This window comes from Pleurodeles waltl, chromosome 1_2 (assembly GCF_031143425.1).
Source record: "Pleurodeles waltl isolate 20211129_DDA chromosome 1_2, aPleWal1.hap1.20221129, whole genome shotgun sequence".
Classification (NCBI taxonomy): Eukaryota; Metazoa; Chordata; class Amphibia; order Caudata; family Salamandridae; genus Pleurodeles; species Pleurodeles waltl.
Genome location: NC_090437.1, coordinates 291,350,895 through 291,375,204, shown reverse-complemented (window position 1 = coordinate 291,375,204; position 24,310 = coordinate 291,350,895). Strand labels below are relative to the sequence as shown.

At 49.7% G+C, this 24,310-nt stretch overlaps 1 protein-coding gene across 1 annotated transcript in view; it reads left to right on the top strand.

The window, feature by feature from the left end:
- STPG2 (sperm tail PG-rich repeat containing 2) overlaps window positions 1-24,310 on the top strand; it is a 2,086,618-nt gene that overhangs the window by 81,626 nt on the left and 1,980,682 nt on the right. Inside the window, exon 2 of the mRNA XM_069238264.1 lies at window positions 4,837-4,943. Within this exon, the coding sequence (XP_069094365.1) occupies window positions 4,837-4,943 (107 nt within the window). The remainder of the gene's footprint in view (window positions 1-4,836; window positions 4,944-24,310) is intronic.

Below are 24,310 nucleotides of genomic sequence, written 5' to 3'. Positions count from 1 at the left end.
CTCTTGATATGTCCTATAAAAGGACACCAGAAGAAGTCAGGCCAGGCTCTTTATTATTTAATATGCATCTCATTGCACTGCCTACCTCATCTGGAGTGATAGGGTCTTCCGATTCTGCCAGAATTTGAGGCTCAAAATAAAAGAATACAATCTCGCCCAAGTAAGCGTATTGCAGTTTGTGATCCAGATGTTGTGACTGGTATGGGGAGGAATAGTACATATAGAATGTGTGTAGTAGGAAATATGGTGTTTTGCTTGAAGTGCGCCTTTAATACCATTTATTTCACATATGCTAGTTCTGGTGTGTATGTGTCTAAGTTGGTATGGCAAGATTCGATTTGCTTTATCTAGCTCCCTTTTCACAATATTTTTTTACCACATCTTTCATATATTTTTTTTTATGCTGAATATTTTTAGAACACATTCTAGATTGGGAGACACAGTCAAGGTGATTCATCACACCTCTTTAAATTTGCTGCGGTGCTCAGTTCACATTTAAAAGATATATGTCGATCATTGTGGCATCTAGAAGTCCCAAACGTGTAGTGAGTTTTAAGTCCTGGAAAGCTGCGATTTCCAAGTCTTTATTTTCTGACAGTCGATGCTATTGACCATGATGAGAAGAAAGGAATCTTGCTGTTGCTGGGACCTGGAGGAGCCCAACCGTTGTGGTCCTTTTATGAGGCTGCTCCAGGAGTGAATCTGCTACGGTCCGCTGCTGTGCTGTAAGTTATGATTGGGAATAGTGGTGTCAATTATTGGTTCAGGTCTTTATACCATGACCCCAACCAAGATGGTTGATAGTTTCTTGTGGTCTCTACTAGTTTTGTGAGAAGATATTGAAGATCTGCCTGGTGCACACCTGGTTCCATTAGAGGGCGTAGACAACTCACATGCTTTGGTCCTTCCCCAGGATGCTATTTCTTGCTGCAGGTTTGGTGGTAATCCTTCTTTTAGGTCCTTAACTGTTGTCTGTTTCTCAGTGGGCTTCTTTGTGTAGATGTGGGTGGAGCACGGAGTGTTACATATAATGACGATGGGCTCCTTCTACCGTTCTACCGTAGGTGTGTTGAGCTGTGTATTGTGCCTGGTAGTCAAAATACAGATGTGAAGAATATCTTTCCTGTGACCAAAACGTAGGGGCACTCGACAGAAATACATGCAATGTCTGATCATATTAGATTGGAAACAAATTGGGCCTTGATGCAGTGGGAGCAAATTACATTTAAATACTAAGGGGGCCAGATTTACCATGCAGATGTACAACTAATTGCAGGGAATCATGACAAGGTAATATCAGGAATTAGACAGTCTCTCCCCTCATTATGTAGGCTTCCTCTTTCACCTCTGGGAAGTTTGGTGATAATGAATATGTTGATACTGCCCATGGTATTATCTTAATTTATGGCAGACCATCGATACTGAAAGGGAATCTTTTTAAGGAACTTCAAAAATTGCTTTCAGGATTATTATGGGGTGATGCCCGCAAACATCCTGCTATCAGTAAAGCCATGCGACTGCTTGCAGGGGGTGTGGTCTTGGGGACTTGAAGAGGACTATCTGGCAGCTCAAGTCATCTCCCCAATGAGGTGGAATAAACTGAGGCGACAGATATACTAGTGGGTTTATAGGTTGTCTATCCAAGGGGCTATGTTTGCTTACCTGCCCTGCACTCAAGGGTGCTGCCAACAGTGAGGTACTGTGGATAAGATACACATAGAGGATTAGCGTCCCTGTGTTGTATTCCCCGGAACTACCAATGTAGTCTGTGCCCAGGTTTTAAATGCTCTTGAAAATAAATAATGGAGCTCCCTGTGAGGAGGCAGGAATTGGCGATCTTTATTCAGCACTTTATTTTTTGTTAACAAGTTCCTCAGACAGCAATATGGTCCAGCTAGATGGCATATTCTCCTATTCAATGTCTTGGTGATGGCTGTCGAGATCTCATGGAAGTAGGAAAGTAAATGAACACCCTAGATCCAAAGTGTTAGTGAGATCCTAAACGAATGTAAACACTCTGTGTTACTGTTCTGTCATCATCATGGTTACTAGCCCTGTATTCTGTTAAATGAGCGTTAAAGGTTCACTGGGAAGAAAATTGGGGAAAGATATTACTGATCAGGAATGGGCCTACATATTGGTATACACCAAGGCGGTTTGTAGGAATCCCAGGTTTAAGTTGACAAAATGTAATTAGTTGCACCAAGTTTATCTCTCTTAAAAGGATTATCTTTATATACCCGGGTGCCTCAGATACTTGCCCAAGGTGCCAATTAGCACAAGCTGACTTTTACCACATGGTATGGAGTGTTGTGAGGTACAGCAGAAGGAAGGCATGATATCTATTTTATTTTATTTGGGGGTTTTATAAAGTGTTACTAACCACCCTGCAGTGATCTCATTGTGATTATTCCACAAGAGTGACCAGCACAGTCAATAATGGTGTGGTGTTAGATGGGAGACAAGAAACATAAAAAGCCTGCTCAAGGCTGGGAGTGGGGGTTTGCTTGCAAGGCAAGCAATCGTTCCTAGGCCCCACCTTGGCCAAGGCCCTGTGAAGAATTGCTAGCCCTGCAACCCAACATACCCTCCCATCCACAGGCTTGACCAGGAGTTAAGGAGGCTTTTAGTGTTTATTCTTGCCTTCTAGTCTGTTTGTCTTGAAGGCTTTTAAATGGCCCCTGTAATAATGAACACCAAAGAGCTAAAGAAGTAATGGGCCTCGATGGAGCCAACATTAAAAGTCATAGTCTACACTACTGAAAGGGATTGTGATATAATACTAATGACACATTGTGCACTTTACAGATATTAATTACAGACACCTAAACATGTTGTAGGTGGTGTGGTCACTACACACAGGAAGGGTTGCAGACGAGGTCAAGAGAACTGAGAAGGATGCAGACAGACAGGATCATGATTTTTGTGGATGAGACCATGGAAGTATAGCACAAAGGACTGTTGGTTGGGACCGGTATGCAATTCCAGAAGTCCATTGAGTATGCTGTCTCAAGGGATTAACATCTATAACATTTTGCATTATTTTGTCTCTTTATTGTAACTGATATTTTAACTCTTGTTATTATTTAAGTGTTTTAGCCTGTTGAGTAAACGTGTTATGTGGCTTCTACATATTACCTAAATTTGGAACACTGAAGTAGAGAGTAAGTCACAGCCACTTTATTTTAACTTTCATCAGCACATCTGTTTTTGCCGTGGGCCTCCTAGTACCATTAAAGTAATGAGATTTACTTTTTGGCACTACGGGGACTCAATTTGTAGAATGCAAAAAATAAGTCATTCTGTTTAATAATATGACAATAGAGAGCAGAATGTATAATTGGGTTGTATCTCACAAGCTCATGGCCAGTAATATTGACCTGCAAATATATCAATTGCACAATATCGGCCACATACTCATCATCAAGGTAAGTATACTGTAGAAAAATACAGATTTACAATTCTTAACTCTTAACTCATCTACTTACCTTTACGGTATGTTGTTAGTTGATGTTATGGCGTAGAGATAAGTGCAGATCAATATTAAAACTTCATTATTGTGGCACAATGCCATATGTTAGCCTTCCAGTTGTTAGTAATGTTGCAGATGCAAGAAGTGGCATTTGTTGCAAGTCTGAAAGAAAGGATACTCGCGTACATGTATAATAAAAGCTCTAATGTGTATATAGTGGAAGAGACAAAACATGATATCAATAATTTGGTATTGCATGGTAGTTGGGTGTCCACACATGATCTTGTGATGCGTTGATTGATGCAGAGAGGTGAGGATATTGGTGGACTGCATTTCACACAGTATGTTGATTTCACATGAGATGTTTGAAAACATACACCATGGGTGTTTGTAATTTGCTTTTGAACTATATATTTGTCTTGGTCTCTGTGGCATTATGATGAAGATCATGGATATTGTCTAGGCAGAGACTATTTTCCAAGGCAAACCCAGCTGTATGTATACTTTAAAAAAAAGAGTTCCTTCTGTTTAAAGATGAATCATCAAAATTATTTATCCATAAAATTGAAACTGTAATGTCAGTAGATGATTTCCTTGAGGGTATTCATTTAACTGTGACACTTTATGAGCTAGGAGAGCTGAATGGAGTTGCTGATAAAATATTGGGGTGATTATGGTGGCAATGTAGGTGGATACTATTACTCCCTTAGTAAGGTAATAGCTGTGAAAGGATTTTGATGGAGTGTTACAATAGGCATTATTGAAAGCACAGCCACATCTTAGAGGCTAGCATCACTACTGCTGGTATCAGAAGAATATGAGTAATATGCATGGGCATAGACTTGAGTAATGTTAATAAATTAATTTGGGTTGATTCCATCTGTTACCCAATATAGTAGGTATGCTGGTCACATTGAGTTATTCTTCTGTATTAGTGTTGTTTCCAATGTCTTATCATCAAATTAATTTATATTGCACAAAACCTGTGGGCTCATAAATCCCTCATTTTTTGTTAGGTTTCATTTAGTAGTAAAGTGAACGCACATAGTGCACATACAGAATTCACTGTGACTGAGCAAGAAAGCCACCTTACTTTTTCTATTACCTATACCAAACTACACCAGAGTGCAGAAACTATATCTTAAGAGCCCAGATGCACCACGTGCTCTGAGTGAAAAAGTATTTGTCTATAGTAAGAAAAATACAGGGATCAAAATTCATATTAATAATACATTGTTTACAATATATATGATTTCCTCATGCATGATTTGAGAAGGAAAACATCATTTATATGAGCTTCACATTGTCTATAGATTGTGGTATCTTTTGTATTGTTCAGTTATGGTTTCTTTATTTTCTTCTAGGTGGCTACGCCCCTTTCCTTTCTTTGACAAACCGAGATTTTGCATTTAACGCCCAGCAGCTAGTGGTCGCTCCAGGACCAGGCCACTATGATGTTCCTACATTACAGGTAAATGGAAAAGGGTTTGGGAAGCATTAGTAGAATTCATTTATGTACTGACAGACCTCACTCGTCTTTGCAAATATTTGGAAAGGCCAGTAAACTGATTTTCTTGCTGAGACATCAACTCCAATTAATGCAAGATCATCTGAGGTTGTTTTACGCATGGCGTGCATTGCCCTATGTTCAGCTTTAAAGAGGTGTGCTGGGTGGAGACCTAGCCATTGTGCTCTATTAAGTTAATGTGTTGACCCCCAGGACAGCAGCAAAACTGCACCTGGTGGAAGCACATTAGTGAATGGCAGCTCAACTGTTTAAAGTAGCTGGTCTGTTTTTCACTTTGCAGGAAGTAATGAGGCAGGAGCATAGTGGTGCACAAGGGAGCTGCCATTGCAGTCGAACCAGGGCCCAAATGGGTGGGGCCCAGACCTTCCTGCACCGGGCTGTATATAATTATAGTGCCTTTCTGCTGCCCCTCACAAATTTTTATGTCTGTTTTCCTGGAGCCTTGCTAGATATTTAATTTTCTATAGATGGAGTGGCAGTGCGATTGGGACTCACGGTAGAGCTTGAAGCACTCCAGGCAGCAGTGGCAGGTTTTCAGAAACCATATGTAGGAAACTAGATTGGCTGCTGTTTGCCATAAGCTGAGATAATTTTAACTGAATGGCTCCAGCATCATTCATTCAGTTGTAAAACAGCTTCATCTCAAGCCGTAGAAGCATGCAGATTGAGGAGTGTGGCCTTTCTGTGCTGCATGTGTGTGGAACATGTTCATTACACAGCAGGGATGCCTCTAGATTGGAGAGAAGCAATCTACATATTTGTGATGGATACTTTTAATTGCATATTCCTCACCTTGTGAATTTACATCAGACTGGATCGGTAAAACTCAAAATAATACTCTTTGTTGCTGGTAGGTGGCATTGTGCAACTCCGGACGTGTTGAACAGAGCTGCATGTAAGCGCCACCCATGCCAATTGATATCAGTTTTATTTTTTTATTTCTTACTGCGCATGCAGATCTGGAGCTCCTCTCCTTTCATTTTCACTATCAAAGAGAGGTACTTTCTGAACGTGTTCCAGTGTGCAAGGGATGTCACCCCCATAACAAAAATGATTAAAGCCTGTTTTAAAATTTAGCGGTCGGGATGTACTCTGCCAGTGCGAGAGACAAAATTACTCCATTGCCTTGGTTGGAGGCCCTGACAACCAAATTTTGAAATGTCATTTGGTCCTGTGGACATTTCAAGCATTGACGTGCACCAGTGCCAAGGTGTTTCCTGCCAGTGTACTGTAAGACTGTATGATTGAGCTGTGTGGCAAAGATGCAATGTTTTTTTAGTATTTTTGAAAATAAAACCTCAAAGCAGGATTTTGTTTTTAAGAATTAAAAAAAAACAAAGTTTCCCCCATGGCAAGGGAGCATTTTGCAATGAAAACTGACCTGTATGTCCGCCCATCAGAAGCAGGTGAGCAGACATACAGGTCAACCTCTGCCATAGGGGTTTAACCATGGCGGAGACAGAGTAGTATCCTTCGTTGTTACAACAAAGTTCTGTCCGTATTTAAATAGGCTGGGAGGATCATAATGTTGGCATAAAGGGTTCTCTTTTCTGCCTACATATAAATTAGGCCCTAATTCATGTAGGGACTGTCACAAGCAGATGTCTGTGATAGATCCTCATGAGGGGTGCCTCTGTTGCTTGCAATTGTTACAGGGCTTCAAGTCCTAGGATGACCATGCCCAGATGAGCCCTAAAGCCATCTGAGAACATGAGGTGAAGCTTTACGTGGCACAACACTGACAGATGCCGTGCTGGTACCACACTGGGTCGAAGTCTTAAGCGAGGACCTGCTCCTACTTTCGCTCCCAGAACTGCTCCGAATGCAAATCTTCCACACTGTCAAAGTTTTCTGGTAATTCAAAGAAAAAACACAAGAAGTTTAAGTGTATCTTGGCCTCTTCTTACCAGTATCATTCTCCAGAGAATGCACAAGGGTGTCATTGTGCCTCCAGGACTTGCTCCTATTCCACTCAGGAGCCGATTCCATCCCTGGTCCGGAGGCATCTGGTGTTCCTAGGTCCATGGCCGATGCCGCAGCAGTTTGAGGCCTTTTAAGAGTGCATACTGCAAGCATTGACACTTTTCTTGCTCCCTCTGGTGTGCCTTTGGGCCTCAAAGATCTGAATGGACTCCCAGTCGGGTTCATACTGGCAGGTTTTCCATCTGTGCCATCTCAGCCCCTTAAACCTATTTCAGGTTGATACTGGCGTAGGGACTGGTTCCAAAATCCACAGCTGTCCCATAAGTGTTGATGCCAGCCCCTACGTCACCTGTACCTGAGGGTGACGCACAATCCATTGTGGTGTCTGACTCTGAGCCAGCATTGTCTCGATGTTCACCAAGCCCACATTGAGATTTTGATGTGCTACAGCCTCTACTTAATCTAACCGAGTCAGACACTATTCACTGCCACTCAGCCATGCATTGACATTTCATCATCTTTTTGGCTCAGACTCTGACCAGAACTGTTCTTGTGAAGATGATAATGGTAGAGATCAGGAAGAATTTCCCTCACCTCAAAATGATAGTTGGTACATGGGCCTGCATATTGCCAGTGGGATGGATACCTCACCTAATCCTGGATTGCTTCCTCCTGCAGGTCATCAGTAGAGAAAAGCACTTCTTGTGCTGCAGTGATCAGGAGGGCTGCTGAGGTTTATGACCTCCAGGTCTACACTATGGAGATAAATACAAATGTATTGACAAAGGTCCTGCAGCTTGGCCGGGCACCAACTAAACCTCTTTAGCTCTTCAATGAAGCCCTTACTGACACACTGCTGACCACTTGGGCTAAACCATGCTCTGTACCCCCAGTCAACCAAAAGGTCACCCACAGCCACAGGCCAGCTTAAGGAGACCCAGACTTTATAACATAGCATTGATCCACTGAACGTCTGGTGGTACAGGCCTCCACCGGTTGAGTGAACCCCAATGCTTTCAAACTACTCTCCGCTTATAGGGAGTCTTCAAAGGTAGATACATTTGGCAAGATTTTGTTCTTCTTGGCCTCACTTTGTGGTTGGTGAATTCAAGCTGTTTACTCATTTGTGACACCCTGCGGTTCCAGCTTCATTAGCCCATACCATTCAAGATGGTCTTGATGCAGCCAAATGTGTCATTCCTTTTGGTCTGAAAACCATGTATCACCTAGGTATAGCCATGGGAACCAGCATGGCACTTCAACACCTCGGCTTGAGGAGGCTTGCTTGCTTCTTGGAAGATGAAGAGGTGTCTTTGATAACCATGCCTTTCAATGGCTCCATCCTGATTGGTGAGGAAGTGCTTGTCCCAAACTTTTACTGCTCCAACCACAACCTTCAAACCACTTTAGTGCACCCTTACAGGTGCACAGCGATCTGGTAGGAGGCAGGATCAGCCAATTCCTGCAGGGCTGGCAACACATTAAATTCGAGAAATGGATCCTGCGGGTCTAAGCTATGCCATTCCTTTTCAACCCACTGTACCTACCACCTGCATCAGGCAACTTCTCTGAGGACCATGTGGCCTTATGCCAAGAAGTGCAGACTCTTTTGGCCAAAGGAACCATAGAGAGGGTGCCAACCTCGTAAGTAGGAACTTGGTGCTATTCATGCTACTTCATTGTGCTGAAGAAAGACAAAGGTCTTTGTTCACCCCAGAAATTCACCCTCTCAATGCCTTCCTGCACAAGGACCAATTTAAAATGCGAATCCTGGCCCAGATTCTCTCTGTCTTGGATCTCAGAGAAAAGATGGTGGTGTTGGATGGTTATTTTCACTTCCCTGTCCTGCAGGCCCACAGACACTATCAGCAGTTTAAGGTTGGCCACAAGCACTTTCAGTTTGCTGTGCTCCTTTTTAGCCTCACCAGTTCCCCTCGGTGTGCACACAGATGATGGTGGTGGTTGCTGCCCATCTTCTGCCTTCAGAGGTAACAGTTTTCCCCTACCTCGATGGTTAGCTGTTGTAGATGGGATCAACACAGATAGTCCCAGACGGGCTTCAGACATTGACGAAGCTCTTGACATTACTGAGGTTCTCAATCAACCTGCTGTGGTCATACCTGACTCTGTGGAGGCTCCCCTTCTTCTGAGCCATCCTGGATACAGTAAACATTTGAGCCTTTCCTCAAAAACAACGAGTCCAGAGCATGCGAACTAGGAGCCAGATGTTTCAGCCTCTGTCCTGGGTGTTAATGAGGATGCCTCTCAGACCTCTTGGTCTACTAGCCTCTTGCATCCTGCTTACCGACCATGCCAGTTGGCACATGTTAGCTTTGCAGTGGGACCTAATGACTCAGTGGGCCCAGCACTAAGGGAACCAGTCAGGTTCCATCCAGGTGTTGGAAGAGACTGCAAAAGACCTGAGTGGTGCCTACTCAACCGCAATCAGACCAGAAGCAGACCCCTCTCCTTGTCTGCCTAGAGTTGACCATAGTGACGGATGCGTCACTACTGGTTTGGGGAGGTCATCTGGGAGAAGTGGAGTAATTTGCTAGAGTTTTGGGAAATTTATTTGTTGTTGAAGGCCTTACTGTCTTCCATCAACAGACAGATGGTGCAGGTTCTCACAGATAACACCACAGCCGTGTGGTACAGCAATAAGCAGGGAAGAGTAGTGTCCTTGTTCCTAGGCCATGAGGCTCTACGCCTCTGTAGCTGGGTGCATTGTCAGGGGATTTCCTTTCTGTTACACCATGTGGTAGAATCTTTAAACAGCAGAGCAGGCAAGCTCACCTGGTGGTGCATAGCTGATTATGAATGGCAGTTACACCCTGAGGTAGCACATGACATCTTCTGACAATGTGGAGAACCTTAGCTTAATCTCTTTGCCGCTGCAGAGAATGTGTAATGTCAGCACTTTTATATTTTGAAGCCCCCAAGAAGACTCTCTCTCTCTGTGACCACTTCGTCTAGAGTGGAGCATAGGAACTCCTGTATGCTTTCCTGCCACTACCTTTCCTACTGTGAGTTCCTAAGAACAACCAAGCTCATTCTAGTGGCTCTGGATGGGGCCAGGAGAGTGTAGTACTCAGAACTTCTCAGAACTTGTAAGCTTGAGCATGTGTTCTCCAGTCAGGCTGCCACTTCGGAAGGATCTCCTGGTGCAGCACTTGGGCAGGATCCTGCACCAAAACCTGTGTAATTTCCACCTCCAAGCGTGAAGATTGAGTGGCGATAGTTGATCCGCTTTGCTCTTCCTCCTGAGGTAGTGGATGTAATTTTGGCAGCCAGGAGTCCTTCAAAGAAACCTGTGTATGTAGGACACTGGGACAAATGTGTAGCTTAGTATAGTACCTGCCAGTTGGACTAGTTGCAGGAAAAACAGTTGGATGTGTTGTGGTTTTCTTTGTTTTTGGCTCAGCAGGGTCTTGCTCTGGGAATCATTAAAGGTTGACAATGACCTCTCTTACTGCAAAAATTGCACATTGCCTTGGTAGCTGGACAAATCTTATAATTTGCAAAATGTCCATTCCTCCCACATCTGAAATATTTAGTTTTGCTTTCAGACTTTTTTCAGTTTTAGTTGTGGCATTCCTACTTTCTCTCTTCTTACTTTTGTTCACTATATTGATTCTTCTTCACTCTTTTTCTCCTTATTTATAATCTGAACACATTTAAGTGAATGTTCAATGGTTTTTGCTAAAACTAAAACTACTTCCAACATTGGTTAATTTTTCTTCCATACCTCTTCTCTTATACTTTCTATGTTACATCCTAACATTAATTGATCCCTTATACTCACTTCTCTTAATCATCAAATTTACAAGAAGATGCTAACTTTCTTAAGTCAGTAACATTGGGCCAGATGTAGCAAAGGTTTTTACCCATTCTGTGTCTATGGGAAAAAGTGTTCGTACATATGGCCCATTGTCCTTTACTGATTCTCCTTCTTCTTTTTGACACCGCTTCCCAAAATTATATCTTTACAGTATGGTGCTAACTTTGGGAAGATAATGTTTATCTAGTTGCATTACGCATAACTTATATTCATTAGGATCTTCAGCTTCAATGCTCGTTATTTCTGGTAGATGGTCAAAAACATCTTGACCTTCTGACCCCAAACAATGTAATGGTAATGCTGTTTCCTTTCTGTTCTTAAATTCACCTCACATACTTTGGCATATCTTTAAAAAACTTTCTTCCATTTGTGCCATCTTATGGGTGGTACACCTGGGTTATTCAGAAAGAACAGTGGTGCTGTTACATTCTGCTTGACTAAAGCAATTAACTAACTGACAATAAAAGTAAGAAAATATCCTGTAACTAAATATTAACAATTTAACCTGAAAGTGTAGGCCAAATATTCTGTTTCATAAGATGATTATAAAAACAGAATACAACAAATTAGTGTTAATCAAGAAGTCAGATATTTATTTCTAAAAGACTTGTAGGCTTAGCATTCATTACCAGGACAATATGATGGTTGCTAAGCGATCCTTGAAAAAGTCAATTTCAGTAACAAAACAGTAGACTTGAATGTCAAACATGTTTCCGTATGTTCACCAGTTAACCAAATTACCAAGTGTTATACTTTTCATCCTTGGCGTGGTCTCCCTTAACTTTTTGCCTCTGTTCCCCAGGTTGTTGATGTGTGCTGGATTCTGATTTTGCTGTTTTTGTTACTCTGGGTACGTTACCACTGCTAACCAGTGCTAAAAAAGTGCACTAGAGATTCCAGGGCCTGTAAATCTATTGCTACTAGTGGGCCTGCAGCACTGGTTGTGCCACCCACATAAGTAGCTCTGTAATCATGTCTCAGATCTGCCAATGCAGTGTCTGTGTGTGCAGGTTTTCCTGTAAATTCAACTTAGCAAGTGTACCTACTTGCCAGGCCTAAACCTTCCCTTTTCTTACATGTCAGACACCCCTATGGTAGGCCCTAGGTAGCTCCAAGGGCAGGGTGCAGTGTATGGTTAAGGTAGGACATATAGGCCCTCATTCTGACCCTGGCGGTCGGTGATAATGCGGCGGCCAAGCCGCCAACAGGCCGGCGGTCCAAAATATGCAATTCTGACCCTGGCGGGAACACTCCGCACTCAGCATTAACACTCCGACCGCCACGGCGGGACAGACAAACAGCGCGGCGGTCCCCGCCAACAGCCAGGCGGCAGACAATGTACCGCCCACCCTATTACGACCCACCAATCCGCCACCTTTTCCGGGGCGGGAGCACCGCCGATAAAAACACGGCGGAAACAGACTACGAACGGGAAAACGCTCACCTCTACGCACTCCACGCGAGATTCCGGCAGTATGGAACCCGAGTTGCAGGTCATCCCCGCACTCCTATACCTGCTCCTGTACCAGGAGCACGCCCGGCGGCGCGGAAGACATCGGTGAGTACTGCACCTACGACACAGGGGAGGGAAAAGATTACCGGCACACACCCACCCACCCACACCCACTACAACACACACATCAATGCATTCCCACAGATCACTGTCACAACCCACAAACCCCCCCCTCCGAAATAATGCAAAGACCAAAAGAATAGATCATAAACGGGCAGATATATTGAAATATGGACACCAGTAATCCCAATAAATAAATAAACTATGTACAAAATATATACAGCTACTAAATGTAGTCCAACCACTGTCCGTGGACCACAGGGGTCCAGTGCAAAGGGGCAAGGCCCAGTCCCACGACAAGAACTCCACGGAGAGAACACTGCAGGGGCATCAGAAAGAAAATAGGACAGGCACCTCAGGGGGAAGGGAAGGGGGGGCACCTCAGCCACTTGAGTACACGACGCCAGATCCACGAGGGGACTCCATGACCACTGGCCCATCCTGGGGAGTGCAAAGCCACAGTCCATACACTGGGTGGCCTGCCCACTGGGCCATCCTGGGGAGTGCAAAGCCACAGTCCATACAGTCCATACAGTGGGTGGCCTGCCCACTGGGCCATCCTGGGGAGTGCAAAGCCACAGTCCATACAGTCCATACAGTGGGTGGCCTGCCCACTGGGCCATCCTGGGGAGTGCAAAGCCACAGTCCATACAGTCCATACAGTGGGTGGCCTGCCCACTGGGCCATCCTGGGGAGTGCAAAGCCACAGTCCATACAGTCCATACAGTGGGTGGCCTGCCCACTGGGCCATCCTGGGGAGTGCAAAGCCACAGTCCATACAGTCCATACAGTGGGTGGCCTGCCCACTGGGCCATCCTGGGGAGAGCAAAGCCACAGTCCAAACAGTCCATAACAGACCCCACTGCCACTGGAGGAGGCATGTTGGCCAGAGGACATCCTGCAGCCCTGCCCGAGACAGATCCTGCCCTGCCACGTCTGCCAAAGGGCCAGCGCTTCTTGCCTTGAAGGGCCCAGTTCTGCGCTTCTTGCCTTGAAGGGCCCAGTTCAGCGGGTCTTGCCTTGAAGGGCCCAGTTCAGCGGTGCTTGAGACGGCGGGGCCCAGCGGAGCGGTGCTTGAGACGGCGGGGCCCAGTTCAGCGGTGCTTGAGACGGCGGGGCCCAGCGGAGCGGTGCTTGAGACGGCGGGGCCCAGTTCAGCGGTGCTTGAGACGGCGGTGCCCAGCGGAGCGGTTCTTGAGACGGCGGGGCCCAGTGGAGCGGTGCTTGAGACGGCGGGGCCCAGTTCAGCGGTGCTTGAGACGGCGGGGCCCAGCGGAGCGGTGCTTGAGACGGCGGGGCCCAGTTCAGCAGTGCTTGAGACGGCGGGGCCCAGCGGAGCGGTTCTTGAGACGGCGGGGCCCAGCGGAGCGGTGCTTGAGACGGCGGGGCCCAGTTCAGCGGTGCTTGAGACGGCGGGGCCCAGCGGAGCGGTGCTTGAGACGGCGGGGCCCAGTTCAGCGGTGCTTGAGACGGCGGGGCCCAGCGGAGCGGTTCTTGAGACGGCGGGGCCCAGCGGAGCGGTGCTTGAGACGGCGGGGCCCAGTTCAGCGGTGCTTGAGACGGCGGGCCCAGTTCAGCGGTGCTTGAGACAGCGGGGCCCAGCGGAGCGGTGCTTGAGACGGCGGGGCCCAGTTCAGCGGTGCTTGAGACGGCGAGGCCCAGTTCAGCGGTGCTTGAGACGGCGGGGCCCAGCGGAGCGGTGCTTGAGACGGCGGGGCCCAGTTCAGCGGTGCTTGAGACGGCGGGGCCCAGTTCAGCGGTGCTTGAGACGGCGGGGCCCAGTTCAGCGGTGCTTGAGACGGCGGGGCCCAGCGGAGCGGTTCTTGAGACGGCGGGGCCCAGTTCAGCGGTGCTTGAGATGGCGGGGCCCAGTTCAGCGGTGCTTGAGACGGCGGGGCCCAGTTCAGCGGTGCTTGAGACGGCGGGGCCCAGTTCAGCGGTTCTTGAGACGGCGGCCGGTCTATGGCCAACTGCTCATTGCCTGGTGGTGCCCTCCTGGGCAGCGGGGATGGTGCTCCTTCAATGCCCACCTGGGCTGTGGGTGGTGGGGCCCTCCTGGCCAGCTGGGCTGGGTCCTCCCTGGGCAGCGGCTATGGGGGTGGTGGGCTCCTCCTGGGCAGCAGGCCTGCAGCCTGACCTCTCCGACTTGCTGCCCTTGCCCTCCTTAGTCGGGAGTCTGTGGCCCTTTCCTCCCTTTGGAGCTGTGGCTGGTGACTGTGTCTGAGTGGTGTCCGGGGGGGATGTAGAAGCCGGGCTCCTGCGGCGCCCCTTCCGCCTTCTGCTCCTCTTCCCAGGGGGTGGGCTGGCTGTCCCCTTGCTGCTGGGCGAAGATCCAGACATGCGGGCTGGTGGGCTCCAATACCCCTGCACCCTTGTCAAGGGGGCTGCAGGGCTGGTGGTGGCTGAGGTGCTCTTCTTACCCCGACGAGAAGGAGGGGGGGGCTCAGGGTCAGGAAAGAAGTTAGCAGTGGCGAGGAAGAGTTTCTTGGGACAATGGAGAGTGGTAGGTACAGTGGGAATGGGAGTGGAGGGAGAGGATGTGGTTGTAGGTGAGTCACGTTTGCTGTCTTTGGGTGCAGGTGCAGTAGGGATAGGCTGTCGTGAGGTGGATGGCTGTTGGGTGGGTGGGTGGCTGCGTTTGTGTGGTGTGGAAGAGGGGGTGACAGACACAGTGGGAGAGGACACAGGGGACGTGTAAATGGCAGTGGGGGTGGTGACTGCACGTGTGCGGACTGGAGTGGAGGGTGTGCTGGTGATGGAAACACTGGCTGATGGTGAGGTGAATGGAGGTGTGAGTGTAGACGTCACAGGGAGGGAGGAGGGAGACGAGGAGGTGGGGGTCACAGAGGTGGTAGTGACTGTTGGCATGTCTGCATCGGAATGTTGCGTGTGTGAATGTCTGCGTGATCTGTGGTGCTTATGTTTGGATGAGCTTCTCTTGGGTGTTGAGGTGTGTGCAGGCTGGTCTGATGGTGTGGGTGGGACAGGCAGAGGAACAGGAGACTGGGAGGAGGGAGTTAGTAGAGGGAGGCAGGAGACAGGGACAATGGCTGCCGTCAGTGCTGAGGCCAGAGCCTGGAACGATCGCTGATGGGCAGCCTGACCCGAATGAATGCCCTCCAGGTACGCATTGCTGCGATGAACCTCCCTCTCCACCCCCTGGATGGCATTCAAAAGGGTAGTCTGCCCAACAATGAGCGTTCGGAGGAGGTCAATGACCTCCTCACTGAGGGCAGCGGGGGTAACGGGCAGGGCCTGAGGTGCCTGGGGCGAAGGAGATGCCCGGCTTCCTGGCAGAGCGGGCACGGGGCGAACGCTGAGGGGCTGCTGGGAGGGCGGAGATGGTGCGCTGGGTGGCGGCTGTACCTGTAATGGCGGGGGGCACGGATGGTGCCACCCCCGCAAGGGAGCTCCCTTCCGAGGACGTGTCCGTGTCGCTGCAGGGTCCAGTCGTCCCCGTTGTGGAGCTCCCCTCGCCCTCCGTCTCACTGGTCCAGTCTGACTCTGTGGCATGGCCCTCCTGGGCCATGTGAGATGCAGCTCCCTCCTGCCCCGATGCCACTTCTCCTCCGCCTGATGATGCTGATGCACACAAGCACAGAAAGACAAACAAAAAGGGGGGGGGGAGAGAGAAATAAAGGGATATTGAGTACATGGATCTCCGGTACAGTTAGCGGACATGACAGACACAGATGCCCCCTGCACTAAGTTGCGCACTTGGGGTCCGCTACGCATTCCGTGGAACATGCCCTACACGCCTAGAGTTGACAACTGCACCCATGGATGACACGGCCCAGGGATGGCTGTACTGACAAACTACTGAGGGTGGTGGCTGGGGACACAGGGGCTTACGGGAGTGCCCAGCCTACAGATATCGCCCTGGCCTAGGGGGACCCACAGCCCTCCTCCCCCACCCAGACACCTCCACTGCGCGACAACAGAGTAGATAATGCTTGTACTCACCCCCTTGTGTCTGCTGTGCTGCCCTCACGCGCCCATCCAAATCAGGGTAGGCCACCGCCAGGATCCGGAACATCAGGGGGGTCAGTTGACGGCAGGCACCCCGCCTACGTTGGGAGGCCATCCCCAGCAGAGACTCGGCGGTCTTCTTGGTCCCGCGGCGGATGTCCTCCCACCTCTTGCGGCAGTGGGTGCCCCGTCGATGGTGGACCCCCAGGGTCCGGACTTCCTTGGCGATGGCACGCCAAATCCCGATCTTCTCATGGGCGCGGACCTATGTGACACGTACAGGGAGGAAGAAATACCACGTTCAAGTTTGTCTGCATTTTCGTTGCCAGTGGCCCAACGCCCCCCATCCCCGCCAGGCCCCCCGCCATGCCCCCCACCAGGCCCAACATGCCCCCCATCCCCGCCAGCCCCAACATGCCCCCCCATCCCCGCCAGGCCCCCCGCCAGCCCCAACATGCCCCCCCATCCCCGCCAGGCCCCCCGCCATGCCCCCCACCAGGCCCAACATGCCCCCCATCCCCGCCAGGCCCCCCGCCAGCCCCAACATGCCCCCCCATCCCCGCCAGGCCCCCCGCCAGGCCCCCAAGCCAGGCCCAACGCCCCCCATCCCCGCCAGGCCCCCCGCCAGGCCCCCAAGCCAGCCAGTGGCCCCAAATCCAGATTGAATTAAACTCACTTGTTGGTCTGGAGGACCGTAGAGTAGCGCATACTGGGGGAGGACCCCATCCACAAGTTTCTCCAACTCCTCTCCAGTGAAGGCAGGGGCCCTTTCCCCAGGCGCAGCAGCCATTGTCCCTTCCAGACCGAGGTCACAGCAACACTTGCAGTATAGGTCCTCTCCTGTGAAAGTTCAAGTCGCAAGTGGATAAGTAGATAGAAAATGGCGGTCACGTCCGCGGCGGTGCGTACCGCGGCGGTGCGTACCGCCACCGCCGGCGCCCTTCGCCATTGGCTCCTGAAACCCATAGGCTTCAATGTTAACCAATGCGGCTTCGCGCCGCGGTCTTCGCCCGCCGCCCGCCGCGGTGTGCCACGCCAGCGCATTGACCTCACATCCCATTGTCACACTTCACAGGTCAGGCAGCCGCCATTTCGAGGGTCCACATGGCTCAATTTCAACTGCGTCACACAGGCCTAGGCCTTGCATAGCCACTCAGACACGCCATTCACTGCATAGAGAATCGTTTACTGTGCTAGCTGTGAGTACGTACCTGTGGGTTGCTTGACTGTGTGCTCCATGTTGTCCTTCCTAGGCACCGTCCGCTGGGTTTGGCGAGGAGACGGATGAATCCTCCCGTGTACCGACCGCTGGTGGACCTGTCGACAATGGAAGAACGCCACATTATCCTGACCTACCGTCTTAACCGTGCCACTATACATGAACTGTGTGCCCAGCTGGAGCCCGACCTGATGTCCCCCATCCGCCAACCCACAGGGATTCCCCCTCTGGTGCAGGTCCTGTCAGTACTCCATTTCTTGGCAAGTGGTTCATTTCAGACAACAGTGGGAATTGCTTCTGGGATGTCTCAGCCCATGTTTTCGAAGGTGTTATCCAGAGTGTTGTCTGCCCTGATGAAATACGTGAGGAGCTACATCATTTTCCCTGAGGTGGGCGAATTGGCTGCAGTGAAGGGTGATTTCTACACCCTTGGACATATTCCCAACGTCATTGGTGCCATTGATGGGACCCATGTGGCTTTGGTTCCCCCAAGAGACAGGGAGCAGGTGTACAGGAACAGAAAAAGTTACCATTCAATGAACATCCAGGTGGTGTGTTTGGCTGACCAGTACATCTCGCATGTAAATGCCAAATTCCCAGGGTCAGTGCATGACGCCTACATCCTGAGGAATAGCAGCATCCCTTACGTGATGGAACAGCTAGAGAGACACCGTGTATGGCTATTGGGGGACTCTGGGTACCCCAACCTGTCGTGGCTACTGACCCCAGTAAGGAATCCCCGGACCAGGGCAGAGGAACGGTACAATGAGGCCCATGGGCGTACTAGGAGGGTGATCGAACGCACCTTTGGCCTCCTAAAGGCCAGGTTTAGGTGCCTGCATATGACAGGTGGATCCCTAATGTACTCACCTAAGAAGGTGTGTCACATCATCGTGGCCTGCTGCATGCTTCACAACCTGGCTTTGCGCCGCCAGGTGCCTTTCCTGCAGGAGGATGGTCGAGACGGTGGTGTTGTGGCAGCGGTGGAACCTGAGGAGAGTGACGAGGAGGAAGACGACGGGGCTGAAACAGACAACAGGGACAGAATCATTGAACAGTACTTCCAATAGGACACAGGTAACAATTCAAAGATAATTTAGTAAATGTGAACTACTCTCCTGCATCTCTGCTGCCTGTCTATTTGCCCCAGTGTATGATGACTGAGTTGTGGCTTTTCCCTCCCTATTTCAGATCTGGGGTCCCCACTACGAGTCCTGTGCTTCGTTTCCCCATGGACTACAGCTTTGTGGCAGCTGTTTGTTGACTTCACTATGTACAAGGACATATTTGCACTGTCATGTCAATTACAATATTTTGAAATCACAGCCAGACTCCAGATAGTTTTGTGCAAAATAGGTGTTTATTTAAGTGCTCAAAATGGGATGGGTGGTTTCAAGTGGGTGGGGGCTATGGTGAAGGAATGTCCATGGCAGAGTCCAGAGTAACAGTCACACAGGTGCATTGTCCAGAGGCCTGTGGAGAGATGGAGCATGGGCAGTTCAAGGATGGACAGGGTGACAATGTGGGACAGTGGGATGACATCAGGTGGTATCCTTTGCTGGCGGGGGTCTTGACATCCTACTCTGTCTTCTTGCGAGATCTCAGGGCCCTCTTGCGGGGTGGTTCTTCTCCTGCAGGAGGTGGGGGTCTGGTGGGCTGCTGCTGTGCGGGGGCCTCCTGTCCACTAGCGCCGGCGGAGGTGGTTGGCTGTTCTTGGTCCAGGCTAGTGGCAGGGGCCCTTGGGTGTTGTTGAGTGTCCGTCCTGGTGTTGACGAGGTCCTGCAGCAGCCCTACCATGGTAACCAGGGTGGAGGTGAGGGCTCTGATGTCCTCCCTGTACCCCCGATAGTGTTCCTCCTGCAGTACCTGGATCTCCTGGAACCGGGCCAGTACCGTCGCCATCGTCTCCTGGGAGCGGTTGTATGCTCCCATGATGGTGGTGAGGGCCTCGTGGAGAGTGGGTTCCCTGGGCCCGTCCCCCCCCTGTCGCACAGCTGCCCTCCGAGTTGCCCTGTTTCCCTGGGCCTCTGCCCCCTGGCCGGTGTGCCCACTACCACTGCCCCCAGGTCCCTGTTGTTGTTGGGGTGGTGGGTTATCCTGGGTGCCCTGTAGTGGTAGACACACCGCAGATTGACGCGCCCTGGAGACAGAGGCATGGGCCCGCTGGGTGGGAGCTGTGCTGGTGTTCCCAGAGGGGTTTGGGTCTGTAGTGGCCTGGGCCTGTGTGAGGGGAACCGACTGTCCAGAGGTCCCCGATGGTCCGGGCTGGTCATCGGTGTCCAGGTCGACAGAGCTGCTGTCATCGCTGACGGCCTCTTGGGTGGGGGGTGTGGAGAATTCTGGGCCCTCCGCGGCGGTGTGTTGACGGTCGGGTCCTGCAGGGGTATAGAGGTATGGTTATAGTTTCAATGTGTGGCATATGGGTGTATCTGTGGGTTCCCGTGTCCCCAAGTGCTGGCATTCGTGTGTGGGGGCTTTGGTGAGGGTGGCTTGTGGGGGGGATGTGTATATGCATTGGGCATGCTTTGGTGATGGGTGTCCATGCTTAGTGGACGCATGCAGGCCTAGGTTTTGGGATGTGTGGGTTGTGATGGTGAGACATTGGCAGGGAATAGGTGTGCTGGGGGTGGGGGTGAGGATGGTGGTGGGGGTGAGGATGGTGGTGGGGGTGAGGGTTGGGGTGAGGATGGTGGTGGGGGTGAGGGTGGGGTTCGAGGATGGGGGTGAGGGTTGGGGTATGATTTGGCATGCAGGTGGGGGTGAAGCAGTAGTGAAGCTTCAACTTACCAGTATCCATTCCTCCGCCGACTCCTGCGAGGCCGTCAGGATGCAGGATGTTCAAGACTTCCTCCTCCCATGTTGTAAATTGTGGGGGTTGAGGTGGGGGTCCTCCGCCAGTCTTCTGCACGGCGATGTTGTGCCTGGATACCATGGAACGCACCTTCCCCCGTAGGTCGTTCCATCGCTTCCTGATGTCTTCCCGATTTCTGGGGTGCTGTCCCACAGCGTTGACCCTGTCGACAATCCTCTGCCATAGCTCCGTCCTCCGGGCAATGCTGGTGTATTGGACCTGTGTGCCGAACAGCTGGGGCTCTACCCGAACGGTTTCCTCCACCATGACCCTGAGTTCTTCGTCTGTGAAGCGGGGGTGTCTTTGGGGTGCCATGGGGTGGTGTGTATGATGTGTGGGGTGGAGTATGTGTAGTTAAGTGTGTTGAGTGTGGTGGTGTGTGTTGTTTTGTGTGTGGATAGTGTGTGGGTGATGGTGTTGAGTGGCTGGGGCTGCTAGTTTGTGGATGGTGGTGTCTCGCTCTGGCCTTCTTTCAGAATTTTCTGTCGTAGGGGTTTGTGGGTGATGTGGGTGTGTGTTTTATATTGTATTGTGTGTGTGTGGGAGTGGTGTGTGTATGTGTATCAGGTGTGTGGTATTCAAATCGGCCAATGTGGCTGAGTTTTGTCCGTTTGTGTGTATTCTGACCGCGGCGGTGTGTCCCGCCAATGGAATACCGCGTTTGAAAGACCGCCGCGTGGATTCGTGGGTCGTAATGGCATGGGCGTATTTCTGTTGGCGTGACGGTGGAGGTTTTGTCACCTCCACTTTTCCGCCGACCGCTGGTCTGGCGGTCTGTTGTGGCTGTCGGATTTTCGGAGGTTTGCCTTCTGCGGGTCAGAATGACCGTGGCGGGTTTCCACGACCGCGGCGGGATTATGGAGGATTTCTGACCGGCGGTAAGCGCCTTTTACCGCCGAGGTCAGAATGACCACCATAGTAATGTGTTTTATATGTCTTGACAGTGAAATACTGCTAAATTCGTTTTTCACTGTTGTAAGGCCTGTCCCTCTCATAGGTTAATATAGGGGCTACCTTTAGATAGGATTAAAGTGTAGATTTCCTTTGGGAGTGGATGGACATGTGGAGTTTGGGGTCTCTGGGCTCACAATTTAAAAATACACATTAGTAAAGTTGATTTTAAGATTGTGTGTTTGAAAATGGCACTTTTAGAAAATGAGCATTTTCTTTCTTATACCATTTCTGTGACTCTGCCTGTTTGTGGATTCCCTGTCTGGGTCAGTTTGACAGTTGGGCTGGTTGCACCTCACACTAGACAGTGACACAAAGGGAGCTGGGGTGTAGTCTGCATTTCCTGATCAGCCACCTGTGCTAGGAGGGAGGGGAGGAGTGGTCACTTACACCTGAAAGGGCTGTGCCTGTCCTCACACAGTGCAGTCTCCAACCCTCTGGTGAGTGTCTGGGGCCTGGCCTGGGCAAGGCAGGATTCCACATTCAAGAGAGACTTTGCTTTGAAGTAGGCCTACTTCAAATGAGAATTTGGGTATAAGAAGGGCACCCAAAACCACAGACTTTAGAACACTTCTGGAAACAAGAGGAACCTCTGCCTGGTGAAGAGCTGAAGAGCTGAGGAAGAAGAGCTGCCCTGCCTGTGACTGTGCTTTGTGGAGCTATCCTGCAGTTGCTGCTTCTGCCAGAGTAAGAGGGCAAAGACTGGACTTTGTGTGCCTTCCATCTTGAGAAGAAATCTCCAAGGGCTTGATTTAGAGCTTGCCTTCTGTTGTTTGAAGTCTCAGGGACAGCAAAGACTTCTCTCTGCCAGCATCTGGAGTCTCTGGAGAGAATCCTACTCTGCCCTGTGGTGCCCATCCAGTTCCTGGGACCCTGAAAGGAGAAGCTGACAGCCTAAGAGGAAGAAATCCACTCACAGAGCGCTGTGCGGGGAAAAGATAGACGCAACTCCGATCTGCGGCTGAAGAAATGACGCGCCGCTGGCTCTGCGGCTGAAAATCGACACTCGACCGAAGAATCGATGCACGGAGCTGGAGAAATGACACGCAGCATCGCTGACAGAGACTCGGAGATTGAAACCCGCGCTGCGTGTTTTTTTAATCATCGTGCGGCTGGATTTCCGAAGCAAGTACTGCTGGGTGTGTAAAAACAACACAAGGCCTGCCCGGACCCGAGAGTGCGGACCGGATCGACGCATCACTCTCCTGTGGAGAGAAGAAACGACGCGCCCGACCCGATGAAAGGAGAAACGACGCAAGGTCTCACTTGTTAGTGAAATCGACGCATCGCAAGTCCTTTTTGACACACACTCGCCCGTGCGGGGTTATTTTTCACGCTAACAGTGTAAGTGTGTGTTTTAAACTACAGAAAGATTATTTTTGCTTTTTAATTGATAACTTGACTTGTGTATTGTGGATTTTTTACGTTTGGTCTTGTTTTGTTTAGATAAATATTTCCTATTTTTCTAAATCTGTGTTGTGTCATTTTGTGGTGTTTTCTTTGAGTTACTTTGTGTGTTGGTACAAATACTTTACACCTAGCACTCTGAAATTAAGCCTACTGCTCTGCCAAGCTACCAAGGGAGTAAGCAGGGGTTAGCTAAGGGTGATTCTCTTGTATCCTGACTAGAGTGAGGGTCCTTGCTTGAACAGGGGGTAACCTGACTGCCAACCAAAGACCCCATTTGCAATACCAAGAATATACAATGGTTTCTAAGCAACTCTTTGGCAAATCAACTTTAGGGACAAAGCAGTTTAGCATGTGAGTTCTTGGTTGCGAGGTTGCTATGTAATTCATAAGAAAGACCATCGGAGCCTCACGAGGAATCAAGCATGCACAGCTGAATACTGGCTGCGTGAGCAATCAAGCATGTGCAGCTGAGTACTGGCACCCAAAAAGGTAGGTAGTCTCGCGACGAAGAGCGCGAGAGACTGCAAGCGCTCACTTGTAAGACATTGGAGCCTGCACGAGGGAGAGAGCATGCACCACAGAACACTGGCACCCGCTGGCAGCAGACACTAATGCGACGATGAGCTTGAGAGACTGGTAAGCGATGAGCGCGAGAGATCAGTAAGCACTGGCACCCGCTGGCAGCAGACACTCATGTGGTGATGAGCGCGAGAGACCGGTAAGCGCTCTCCACAGTTTCAAATATTAACACAAAATCGATGTAGCTTAATAAAAGTTGATAAGCCAGCGTGACTAGCTAGTACATTGTAGGGTGAGTCTTAAAAGTTGATAAGCCAGCATGGCTAGCCAATATGGGCATACTCCTAATAGCTCTGAAGTGGGCTTCTACCCAAAAACAACTAAAGCGATCACTCATTAAGGCAAATCCCTCGACGAGCAATTTGACTTCTCAATGTTATTTTCTTGAAGGGAAATGCTCACTTCAAAATAAAGCGGCATCAAGTCCACAAGAACGTCGTAGATCAAAATCCTTGAAGACAGGTAACAAGATACTCCTGTAGTTGTTGGGGTCTCTATCAGTCCATCACATCCCATCCTCATCACCAATGTGGAAATCCAGTCGATACACAGATGGACATGAGCCAAGGTGTAAATAAGCATTGTGTTTATTCCTTCTGAGATCCCATCCAACTCCTAGCTCTCTCCAGGAACGCTCCTGCCAACCGTCCTCATATGACCTCACTATATTCTATAGCCACGTAGATAGAGATGGTTCCATCTCTGCCCACATGGCTACAGCTACATTACCACACACAGGTTTTGGCGTTTGTTACCCCTGTGACAAACCCTTGTGGTGGGTTGGCACTTTGAGAATCCTTTTTATGCCAATCATAATTTTGTTCATATTTGTAATTCTGTTATTGAATACATGGCAACATTTTACAGGAGGAAAGTGGGAGATTAAAAAAAATAATTGAGAGAATGTATTCCTCCCATTGACTCCTATTGCGGCCTGCATCGGGTATATCGTCATGTATGGTGCTGTGTGCTACTGCAGGATTGGATATCAGAAATG